Below are 12,986 nucleotides of genomic sequence, written 5' to 3'. Positions count from 1 at the left end.
AGTGATATTTGCTATTCATTAATTAAGTATATTGTTGTTTCTAATCTTATGATGGTAAAACAAGGAAAAACATTTTGTCACTATGAATCTGCATCCTGTTTTTAAATGTGATGCTGTTAACCTTAACTTTGTACTTCATAAGTACTTTAATAGAAGTGGTAAATTCTTTTGTTTTTAGTGTAGCATTCCAAACACTGTTAGGTTTAATTGAGATTATAAGTATGTTGTTAATTAAGTTGCAGTTTGTTTTTTTATCACATATTGTAGATGAAATAAAAAGAAGCTATAGCAGACACATAGGTAATTTGCATATGTCCATATTTAATATACAAATGAATTATTGTTGTAGACATGAGCTTTGATTTTGACTAGGTATTTCAGGATTTCATTCTATTATTTGCAAATGTTCAAGTGGTACATTATATTTTAAAGAAATTCATTTTTTGAGAAGAAATTTAATTGGTTTGTCTCAGATTAGTTGAGAGACATGTGTTTGGATCTGTATAAATAGAAACATGGGCTTTGTTATTGTGATCAAGAAATTCTCTCCAGGTAAGGTAATATTTGCATACCTTTCCTAATTAGGGACTTAAGCACTTACATTTTATTTGTTGACAGTAATTAAATAATTATTTTACAGACTGCAGCTGGAAATATAATTAACATGCTTTGGCAGCTAATGGAAAATAGTCTTGAAGAACTTAAGCTACTTCAAACAGTTCTTGTGCTTTTAACAACCAATACAGTGGTTCATGATGAAGCCCTCTCTAAGGTAGGAATCCTGTTTGACCAAGTTCATAAGTGCTTTGAGACAGTACTTGAATAAGCTGGCTGAAAGAGAAAAGCCTGATTTAAACCAAAGGCAACTTCCCTGTAGTTATTGTGATAAAGGATATTGCAGGTTAAAAACTGTCAGTGCCTCATTTTCCTCAGATTAGAGTTGAAATCATGGTAGGGTGATGAAGCAAAGCCCTTTGGGTGAAAATGACAGGGTTAGTTATAAGCGGGAAATGGAAAAGAAAAGTAACAGAGGAATAAGAATAGAGAAAGAGGAAAGTAACGGAAAAAATGTGCTTTTAGCTATCAGTGTCGTCTACAACTGCCTTGAGTATTTTCTTTGATAGCTCTCCCTTATCCCTCTTCTCCTTTTTAAAAAAGTTTATTTATTTTTAGAGAGAGGGGAAGGGAGGGACATGGAGAGGAAGAAAGAAACATTGATTGGTTGCCTCTTGCATGCACCCTGACCAGGGACCAAACCTGCAACCCAGGCATGTGCCCTGCTTTGCAGAATGATACCACATTGGTCAGGTCTCCCTTACCCCTTTTAAAAATAATTTCACACATATATGATATGTAAGCCAGGTAGTTTAAACCTATCCATTAAGTAGCTGGAATGTGTCCTTTTGGCATTTATACTACGTAACTCTGCATGTATGATAGGTATTTCTCATTTCTTACTACTCCCACCTTCTTTGGAATATATACTTGCTAGCCTATTATTTGTTTCACTCTTTAAAAACTTTTTGAAAATTATTAAATATGTCTAAAGAACAGAAAGTACAGAGAGTAGTATAAAGAACAGTCTTCAATTAATGGTTTATTGTTTAAGGAATTTGTTGAACTTTTACTAATAGTTCTATTATAATTAGCATGCCTTTAAGAACGCATGGCTTACCAAGTAGAAAAGCATACTGTCAGATTAGGTTATATATACAATCACTAGAGAGTATATCTTTTCTAGTTATTTTTTGATGTGCCTAGGTCATAATGAAATTTTATTTAATTATGAATAGCTTATTCTTTTAAGCTCATACCTGCTCCATAAAATATGTGTTTTTTAAAGAGGGTTGGACAAAAGTGGGTTTATAGTTGTATGTGAAACACAGTTTATTTTTGTGTTATTATTTATTACTGTATTATTTGCCAAATAACTGTAAACCTACTTTTGCCACACTGTATATAATTTTGTTGTATGTAGTTCCTCTTCATTTCTAGCTGTCAGATTATTGTTCTGACATATATGTTACTTTTAAAAATTTTATAAAAGATTATTTGACCTACCAAAGCAATAAGAACTGATTATAGTTTTATAAAGAAATATAGACATTAGTTTTAGTATGTTGGTTAATTTGGAAATGTAATATTTTGGAATGAAAGATGAAAGATAAAGAAATAATACAAAATTGAGTAATATGAAAGCTTCCATACATTTGGAATTTAAAGAGTGGTAGTGATAGGCTATTTGTTTCCTTAAAACCTTTTAATATAATTAATATGATAGGTATAGAATTTAAACTATCATGTTTTGTTCAAAAATATTTCTTTTAGAACTGTGAAACATCTAGAAGAATACATAGGGGAGACTATACCATGGGTAGACAGATATTTCTTAGGTAGAGCAAAAATCCATAAAAGAAGTCACAGAATGGAGGAAAATATTTAAAAATATCTGATAAAAGAGTTTTATCTGGAGTTTATAAAAAATTCTTACAATTCATTTGTAGAACCAATAAAAATGGACAAATGATTTCACAGACACTTCACAATATAAGATATTCAAATGGCTAAAGAATAGATGGAAATTGGCTCAGCAGCAATATGTGTCAGGGAAAAGCAAATTAAAACCAAAAGGAAATATCATTACACATCCATTAGAATAGCTAAAATTTTAAAAGACTGACCATATCAAGTGTTCAGGATGTAGAATAGTTCTGAACTCACACATAACTGCTGGAGGGAATATAAAATTATAAAGCCATTTTGGAAAACTAGCTGTTTCTTTAAAAATTTAACCTATACTTTTGGCAAGATGGAGGCATAGGTGGACACACTATACGTCCACGCTCAACCAAGATTAGAACAACAACAATTTAGAGGCAGAATAACACCCAGAACTGACAGAGAATTTATCTGAATGGAAGTTGGACAGCCAAGAAGTTGAAGTAGACCCGTTCATCCAGACCGGTAGGAGGGGCGGAGACAAGCAGCCAGGTGCGGGTTGCTCTGTCTAGCAAAGCTTTCATTTAGAATGGAAGGGCAGATAAAGTGCTTCTCAGGTAAGGTCAAGTTAAAGGAGTTCATCATCACCAAGCTCTTATTTTATGAAATGTTAAAGGGACTTATCTAAGAAAAGAAGATAAAAAAAAGACATGTAGAGTAAAAGGACAGCAGACTCACAATTATTAACAACCACACCTAAAGCAAAACCAAAAGAAACTAAGCAAACAACTAGAACAGGAACAGAACCACAGCAATGGAGATCACATGGAGGGTTAGCAACAGGGAAGTGGGAGGAGGAGAGAGGGGGAAAAGGTACAGAGAATAAGTAGCATAGATTGTAGGTTGAAAATAGCTAGGGGAAGGGTAAGAATAGTATGGGAAATGTAGAAGCTAAAGAACTTACAAGTATGATACATGGACATGACTAAAGAAAGGGGATATGGGTGGGAGAGGGTGTACAGGGTGGAGGGGAGTGAAGGGGGGAAAATGGGACAACTGTAATAGCATAATCAATAAAATATATTTTAAAAATGTTTAACCTATACTTACGATATAGGTCAGCCATTTCATGACTAGGTATTTATTTAACCAAAGTAAATAGAAAGAGTTGTCTTCACAGAGACTTGTATATGAAGGTTCATAGCAGCTTTATTCACAATAGCCATAAAGTGGATACATCTCAAGTGTCCATCAGCAGGTGAATGGATAAGCAAGAATGGATATACCCATGCCATGGAATACTACTCAAGAATAAAAAGTACAAAATACTGCCCTGGCTGGTGTAGCTCAGTGGATTGAGCGCGGGCTGTGAACCCAAGTGTCACAGGTTCAATTCCCAGTCAGGTTACATGCCTGGGTTGCAGGCCCTGACCCCCACCAACCGCACATTGATGTTTCTCTCTCTCTTTCTCTCTCCCTTCCCTCTCTAAAAGTGGATAAATAAAATCTTTAAAAAAAAGCTTTTAAAAAAAGTACAAACTGCTGATACAAAGAACAATGTGTACGAATATCACAAGTATTACAAGTGAAAGAAACCAGACACAAGAGTACATATTAAATGATTCTATTTATAGAAAATGCCAGCTGATCTATAGTGAAAAAAGCAGATGAGCGGGTTGTCTGGGGCCAAGGGCAGAGGAAAAATGGCCTGTAAAAGAGATAAACATGGACTATAAAAGGACACAAGGCAACTGTCAGGTTGAGGGAAATGTCTCATCTCAATCGTGGCAGTAGTTTCAGGGGTGAATAAATGGTCAGAACTCATCAACTGTAAATTTTACAAGAGATATGGTTCATTGTATATAAATGATACTTTAACAAAGTTGATATTAAGAATGACTGCTTTTCAAAATTATAGTTTTATCTGTTTATATGCTTAATAAGTTTGTATAGTATCTCTTCAGATAATTTAGTGATATAAGAAACTTTGGGTACTTGTTATTTGCAAAGCAAGTCATTCTGGGGTAAAATAGCATGGCACGTTATTATATAAATGTTAAAAGGACCAAATTGTAAATGGTGTATTTCACATAACCTTAGCTAACCTTATGTGGCTCTGTATTTATTAATAGTTTGAACTATTTCAAAATAGAAGGCCACCCTGGCTGGTGTGGCTTAGTGGATTGAACGCTGGCCTGTGAACCAAGGGGTCGCCAGTTCGATTCCCAGTCACAGCATGTGCCTGGGTTGCGAGCTGAGTCCCCAGTTGGGGGCATGCAAGAGGCGACCACATATTGATCATTCTCTCCCTTTCTTTCTCCCTTCCTTCCCTTCTCTCTAAAAACAAACAAATAAATCTTTTTTTTTTTTTAAAAGAAGGGTTTTTGTAATTATATGAAAGGGTAGGACTTTTAGTATCTGTCACTAAGGTAGCTGAACATAAATTATCTAATTTTGAGTTACATCAGATGAAATATAGTAGTCATGTTCTTCTGTCTTATTTCACACTAAATGAAAAATTTTTTTAGGCAATTGTTCTTTGTTTTCGACTACACTTCACAAAAGATAATATTACCAATAATACAGCTGCTGCTACAGTGAGACAAGTTGTTACTGTTGTTTTTGAGAGGATGGTTGCTGAAGATGAACGGCACAGAGGTAAAGTGACAAAAGTTGTTTTCTTTCAACAGTGGGTGATTTTTATATCCATGATTTCTCTTTTATTGATTTTCAGCTTTTTTCCTGTGAACTTAGGCTACCTAAAAATGAGAATACTTTAAAAAGTATTTATTTTAGCAACATTATTGTATTGATAATGGAAATTCAAAAAATAAATCCCCCACAATTTTGTCACTCCAGAAATCAACTCTTTATTTTTATTTATATTTCTAGTATATGCATGATTTCATAATAAAGATAATTTCACATTTTATACCAAACAGTATCAAATGTATTTTTAGCCAAACATTACATTATATATATTTTTCATATTACTCTTTTATTTTTGTTGTTATTCTGTAATTTAAAGAACAAGTTTCCCAGTGATTCTTAATTGTATTTGACATATTAGTATTTAGTGTCTTCTTATATATATTTTTTCCATTTGAATTATTTTTTTAGTGTAAATCATAAGAGTGGGCTTCTTCATGTGAATTTTTGTCTGCCTATTAATATGTGTTAATACAGAATGTTTACATAATGTAGAGATTAATCATGTTCTATTTTCATCAAATATTTTTATTGTGATTTTTATCATCATTTTATGTAATTTAAAAAATTTCCTAAAACTTTAGAAACATGTCTTTTCAAAGAACTGACAGATAAACTATTACAGTTTTTGTAATTTGGTGACTTTTAGCTATAGAAATTATGATTTTTTTCACTTATTATTCTTATTAGATGAAAAGCTGATTTTTTTATGATTGCTTAAAAGATCATAAGATGCTGCCATTGTGAGCAGTTTTTCTGCTTTATGTAGTCAGGAAATAAAAGACTAAACTACTTTTCCCTTTACATATTGTTTTTTTCTTAAACTCTTGATATCATTCAGTATTTCATTTTATTTAATGTTTTTTTGTTAATACCAGTAAAGTTGGAGGTACTAGTTAAATATTGGTAATACTGCCTACTCTAATAATTACTTCACTTCTTCTAAAATTAACCATTGGTCAGATTTTTTCACATTTAGTTTCAGGTATTCTCAATCTGTTGGTTTATTAGAATATTTCCACTGCCTTTGATATTTTGATTTTTCTGCATTTTTACTACAAGAAATGCAGTTGGAATTCCAGCAGTTTTAAATATTAGGAAATTAAGCTTCAAGGATAAAACAGGGCGGTTCTCTAATGTGAATGTCATATGTATTCATAATCTCAATATAATTTCTAGATTGGTAGTTTCATCTGTCACTAAAGATGAATGAATATCTCATTTAATGCTTTCTAATAAGATAGAACATACTTTCAAGTAGTTATTTAGTCAGTGATTTTTTAAAACTGCTTGTCATAATTTATAGTGAATGATATTTTATTAGTGTTCAAAGAAATGCTGAATTGGGAAGCACACTGACTCTCTAGTTAATACCTAAAACTGCCATAGTAATTGGGGCAGATCAAGCAGTTAATTCTTGTGAAGATGATAAGATGATATGGGTGTTAACTATGGTTGTATACTTTTATATATTTGATATTTGAAGGCACATTCAAAGATCCAGTGAATTTCAAATCCGTGAAATAAAGGGGCTGCATAATGGGAGAATGGGAAAATCAAATGTTTGGCTAAAGATACTAAATGTATTAAAATGAATGTAAGGCAGTAAATAGTGATTTTTTATGACATTTTGTTTAAAAATAGATTACCATTTTTTTTTTCATTTTGGAGGCATAGTTTTGAACTTTTAATTAAAGTATACATTTCTCTTTTAAACATACCTTTTAAATAGGATGCAGTAATTGATTTATTAAAGGTCATTATAAAGCCCTAAAACCTATCTTACTTTGATTGCAGATATTATAGAACAACCAGTACTGGTCCAAGCAAATAGTAACAGAAGATCTGTCAGTACCCTCAAACCTTGTGCTAAAGATGCATATATGCTTTTCCAGGTATTTCAGTTAATAAAAATAATTTTCATTATAGAATGTAATTTTGAATTTTTATTTTGGAATTTTATATGTCTGATTTATTTTTTTAAGTGTAAATTTTTTAAATTGTCAAATTTTAAAGTATCAAAAGTAGTATTTCAAAAAAGTTCTAAAACTTTAAAGAGCATTTATATAGGTAATTAACATAATAAAACATTATGTTTCACTTTAAGGAAATAAAATAAGTTAAATATACAAGTAGCAAATAGGTAAATTGAAGATGACTAGTCTTAAAAAATAATTTCTTTAATAGGAAAATTTAAGTAACAAGTGGTCTACTTAATATAATTTGATATACAAATACCTGATTTTTACATTACTTGTCATGAATAAATCTTTTAAGTAAAATAAAATTCATCTGTACTGAAATTGATTTTGATCAAAGGTCATGTTAAGTGGATTTTCATTAAATGAGCTTTAGATTAACCATTTGTCTTTGTACTTTATATTGTCAGTAGTTGTAGTTCATTTATCTGTGTACTCTATATATTATCAACAGTTAAGTGATTCATTTTTCTTTGTACTATATTGTTGATAGTTATGTGATTCTTTAAAAGTTTTCTTATATAATCCAATTTGTTGAAACTTGAATTACCAGTGCTTTGTTTCTAAAGAGTAAAAACAACTGTATAAGAAGAAATAACATTTAAAAATTTTATGAACTATGAGTTTTGAAAAGCATCTTTTATTCCAGCATATGAATGTTTTCTTTATTTATTACTTATTATTTGACTTATTTTCCCAGGACCTTTGTCAGTTGGTTAATGCTGATGCTCCTTACTGGCTAGTAGGCATGACAGAAATGACTCGAACATTTGGCCTTGAATTACTTGAGTCGGTCCTGAATGATTTTCCACAAGTCTTTTTACAAGTAAGCTACTTGTAGTATCTTGCAACAAAATTAATCTTTATTTTTTTCACAGATTACCTAAATTATTGCATTAGCTTACTAACTGGTCTCTTTGTACCTGTACTATCCCATTCTGTTGTAGTTGCTTATCATACCACATCCATAATGGTCTTTTAAAACAAGTCAGATCTCTTCAGTCTTTTGTAAACTTGTTTCTGTAAATGTCATTTTTGCCCAGAGTAAAAGAGGAAGTCCTAATAATGGTGTATGGAACCTTTAATGATCAGTCCCCAAAATTCTTTTATCTTATCTTTTTTTAGTCTTCCCTATGCCATTACTTTTTAAAAGCTCTCTGATTCTTGCTGTTTCTTAAGTGACTCAGGTAGACTCCAGCTTCAGGCCTTTGTACTGTTTTCTGGGTCTGGAATGCTTTTCTCCCATATGGCTTGTTCCCTTACTTTTTTGAGGTCTTTGCTCAATGGTCAACTCATCAGACAAAACTTCCCCAATCACTTTGTATAAAATGACAACTTTTTATTCACGCCAATATCCTTATCTTTCTTACTCCTCTTTATTTTTCTTTTCAGTACTATTACCTCCTGACATATATATATATTTGTATATTAGTTTAATTTCTCTCTTTCTCTATAGGAAAGTAAGCTGTATGAGGCAGGAACTTAGTTGTTTTACAGATGCCTATAACAGTGCCTGGCATATGGCAGGTCTTTGATAAATATGTGAATGAATGAATGAATGAATGAATGTGTTGGTAAATGAATCTCACTAGAAATTTCTGTACTTGGGATTGTATTTTCTGATTTTGTAGGAAAAGATTTGAAAAACAGTTTTACAGTTCAGATTTATTGTGCCCACACAATTCTTAACTCCATTTTATTCTTCCTGTTGTAATGCATGGGTTGGGGGGAAGAATTATTCTATGTAAGATCCTAGAATTTACTCTTGTAAAATTTTCATTGAGAGAGAAATATTTATTTTCTTTCACACATTATTCACTCAATTCAACCAGAATTTACCAAACACTTGGAGTGTGCTGGTCTGTGTGTTTTGTGCCAAGGATACCGAATTAATTGACAGATAAAATTTTGGCCCTATGGTGATTAAAAGTCTAATTTGGAGGAAAGTGTTAACTGAATGATAAGATGTGATGAATGCTGTGAGGGGAAAGTATAAAAAGTGCTATGGGAATGAGTAATATAGGTACCAAACCTGGTGGGGAGTTGGTGATGAATCAAACATATGAAGCTTTTACCTGAAGGATGAAGAGTAGTTAGCTGGGAGAAATAGGTACAACAGGAAAAGAATGCTCCAGAGCAGTGACCCTGAAAAAGGATCTGTGTCTAGAAAATAAGCTCAATAAGGACAGAGACAAAATTAAACTTAACCCTGAACCCCTTTCCCTAGCACAGTTTTTGGTACATATTAAGCAATAAACCAATAATTGCTGAATAAAATCAATGAAATGTGGTAGGTGAGGAAAAAGCCAGTTTTTTTGTTGTCTTCAAGATAAAATCAGAGAACTATATAACTTACTATACTTTATGAGTCAAATATGACTTGTAGCTTTCTGGCTTAAGCAGTGAATTGCTTGCTAAGATGGAATAAATCTGTGGGAAATTTTCATTACAAAGTATAAATTATTCAGTTTTAAACATACTCAGATACTTCAGAAAGAGATACTGCAATATTAGTTGAATTTATGCATCTTGAGCTCAGAGTCAAGTTTTGGGCTGAAGTGATGTTGTAAATTTAAATGTCAGTGGCTTATAGTAGTTAATTGAAGACATGGGAATGAATAAGATCACCCATGTTGATGGCATAAACTAGGAAACTAGGGCCTGTTACTCTGGAGCTCTGAGGAATCTCAGTGTTAAATGGTTAGGCATAAAAGGATAAGAACATAAAAGAGACTAAGGCCAGAAAGACATGAGTGCATCTGAGACAGTGGGACATACAAAACACAAAGGCAAAGAAAGCTTCAAGAGGAACCAAGTAATCAGTTAAGTCAAGTGCTTCAGAGAGATCCAGTAAGATGAAGTCTGAAAAGACAAGGTTTGCTTGATCATCATGAGTATAATGAGAATAATTTCAATGGAGTTGGGGTGGTTCATGGTGATTACAGAGGAAATCAATTGTAATCAGTTGAATGGTGCAGGGTAAAAGTGAATAGATAAGACTTTAACAGTTGCCTGTAATATTCATAAATTAACCAATACATAAAATTACTTAGTAAAGTATGAAAATGACCTTCATTATGCTGTTAATTTTGGCAGTCAAAGAAACTAACTGTAGATATGAGCATAGAATTTCAAATCACTAAACTCCATTTTGAATCACTAAGATTCCATTTTGGGTGGAAAGAATTAGAAAGAACATTAAAATGAATATAAAAGTCTGGAAAGAATTAATTTGAAATTAAAAGTGACTAACTTAATTTTTCTCTAGGAAATAAAATTATACAAGGCCTTTTATCTTTTTATCCATATTTTTTTCCTCAAATGAATCTGATTTTTTCCCTCTGTTTGCCTTGAATGAATCTGACTTTTTTAAATACATTAAAAATTTTGTGATTTTTAAAAAAGATTTTATTTATTTATTTTTAGAGAGAGGGGAAGGGAAGAAGAGGGAAACATCAATGTATAGTTACCTCTCACACGCCCCCTAGTGGGGACCTGGCCTGCAATCCAGGCATGTGCCCTGACTGGGAATCCTACTGGCAACCCTTTGGTTTATAGGCCTGTGCTCAATCCACTGAGCTACACCAGTCAGGGCAAAAATTTTGTGACTCTGAGCAAAAAATTTTGTGGTTATGCTCTGTGCCTTATTCTTCTTTTTGTAAGATTAAAAGATTAGATTGAATGATATTTATGATTGTGTTTTTGTTCTTAGCCTCAACAACATTTGAATGATTAAAACGACAAAATAATATGCATTTGAGGTTAGACATTAAATGTTGACTGGGCCTTGTATTGTCAGTAAAATGGGACTACTTACATAGGGAATTAACAGGTTAAGAGAGGTTTTCTGCTTACTATGCCATGAGTATAAGTAAACTGTATGAAGTCCTTGCAAGATTTTTTTAGATTAAAAAAACTATATTTTTATCAGCTTATTGTGTTCTGTTTAAGCAGTCTAAGTAGAATAAAGTACTATATTAATTAATGTATCCATGTATGAATATAATTACTTTTGTACAAAAGAATCAATAAATTGTATAACTTTTTATATTTACTTTATTAATCAAGGTTTCTCTCAGCTGCCTCTTTTAAAAACTTTATCTGAGTTGATGTAATCTCTTTTCTTTCTTCTGTTCTTTATTTTTTTAATTGTTAGTGTCCTGCTAAAATTGAACTTCCTAGCAACAAGCATTACTAGATCCAAAATCATTAAATGTTTGTTTTTAATTTAGATTCTTTAAAAAAATCCTATTGAAATATTGTCATTTTATCTTATACTTTTAAACAGCAATACTAACTTCAGAATTGCTTGTAAACAATAAAAATAAAATAATAAATGTATGATAAAGCTTAACTATACAGATTATTAAGAAGTTTTCTTTAATAGTGGAACTGTTTTAGCATTAAGTACAAACTAAGTTAATTACTTTTTTCTCCTTTTTTTTAAATTTTTGCAAATAGCACCAGGAATTTAGCTTCCTCTTAAAAGAAAGAGTATGTCCTCTTGTGATAAAGCTCTTTTCTCCAAATATAAAGTTCAGACAAGGTTCCAGCACTTCATCTTCTCCAGCACCAGTTGAAAAACCGTATTTTCCTATCTGCATGCGTTTGCTGAGAGTTGTATCTGTTCTGATTAAGCAATTTTACAGTCTTTTGGTAAGTGCTAACTTTCATATGTATTTTTGTGTGTAATTGCAGGCAGTGTTCTTCTTGAAGATGATCTGTTATAGTGTATTTAGCTGTTTCACTTCAGTTAAGCAGACTTTTATGAGGTATTCTCGTCATAAAAGTATTCTTCTATAGGTATTCTCTGCAAGAGTATAAAAGTTCATTTCATCCTTAAATCTTTCTATCAATATATTTATGTAGTATTTTTAATGTACATTAAGGAGCATCATGGCCTATTATCTGAAAGCAGATAATTTGATGAAAATTAAAATACAGTATCTTCAACTTATTCTGTTTTCAGTTACGCTATTTCATATATATAAACAAATTAAGAAGTTAAAAATTTGGTGAACTCCAGGATTAGACATCAGTTTTGACTTACAGTTCATATTGTATCTATTTCACATAAATTTATGGATGCAGAATATGCTGTGATATTGCTGATCATAGTTGTATCAATGTAATGGCTTACTCTTAAACATTTAAAAAATATTTGTCAGAGAAAATGGTGTATTATATATTTTTTAAATTTTATGTTTAGTCCAATTTAGCATTGTATGATTTTTTAGCATTTATATTTTTCATTTTAATTTACAAAAATAATTTTTTATCACCCACTGTGAGCAGTCAGTGTAGTAAATGTTAGAGATAAGCAACAACATTACAAGCTAATGGATAGTGTAGTTTTTATACTAAATTCTAAGGAGAGCTCTTTAAAATAAGGTTTTTTCTATATTTACAATATACTTGATAGAAATTTTCTTTTCATATTCCTAATGCCTTTATGTCAAATGAATTCAGAAATAATCTTTATAAGCACTTCTAGTATTTCTGGCCACACAGGATATATCTGTAATTTATGTTGATGTATATAATGCATTGTTTAGAAATATCTGTAGAAAATCAAATCGTTTTACAATGCGTTGCTATTTAGGGATACTGTAAGTTACCAGGGTTTGGTGCCAAGGGTTTAAGAGTCTTTTAGTATACTCATAATTGTTGGCTTGGACAATTTCGTTCTACCAAAATTAATAATATATAAATGAACTGTAGGTACATAAGTTTATGAACTTAGTTCATAGCTCCATCTTTCTCTGTAAGGATTAACTTTTTAAAAATTACAGTCAATACTCCCTGCAATATAAGATTTTTGATATAATTTCCAACAATTATATTGAACTGAAAAACCAA

General features: G+C 31.4%; 1 protein-coding gene across 1 annotated transcript in view; it reads left to right on the top strand.

Moving 5' to 3' along the window:
* Window positions 1-12,986, top strand: part of MON2 (MON2 homolog, regulator of endosome-to-Golgi trafficking) — a 115,681-nt gene that overhangs the window by 25,005 nt on the left and 77,690 nt on the right. Inside the window, 5 exon segments of the mRNA XM_036018725.1 lie at window positions 641-772; window positions 4,968-5,097; window positions 6,946-7,043; window positions 7,828-7,953; window positions 11,589-11,783. Coding sequence (XP_035874618.1) covers window positions 641-772; window positions 4,968-5,097; window positions 6,946-7,043; window positions 7,828-7,953; window positions 11,589-11,783 — 681 coding nt within the window.

This window comes from Phyllostomus discolor, chromosome 2 (genome assembly GCF_004126475.2).
Source record: "Phyllostomus discolor isolate MPI-MPIP mPhyDis1 chromosome 2, mPhyDis1.pri.v3, whole genome shotgun sequence".
NCBI classification, from domain to species: domain Eukaryota; kingdom Metazoa; phylum Chordata; class Mammalia; order Chiroptera; family Phyllostomidae; genus Phyllostomus; species Phyllostomus discolor.
Note: the sequence above shows the minus strand (reverse complement) of the source record. Positions and strands in the feature narration are given on the sequence as shown.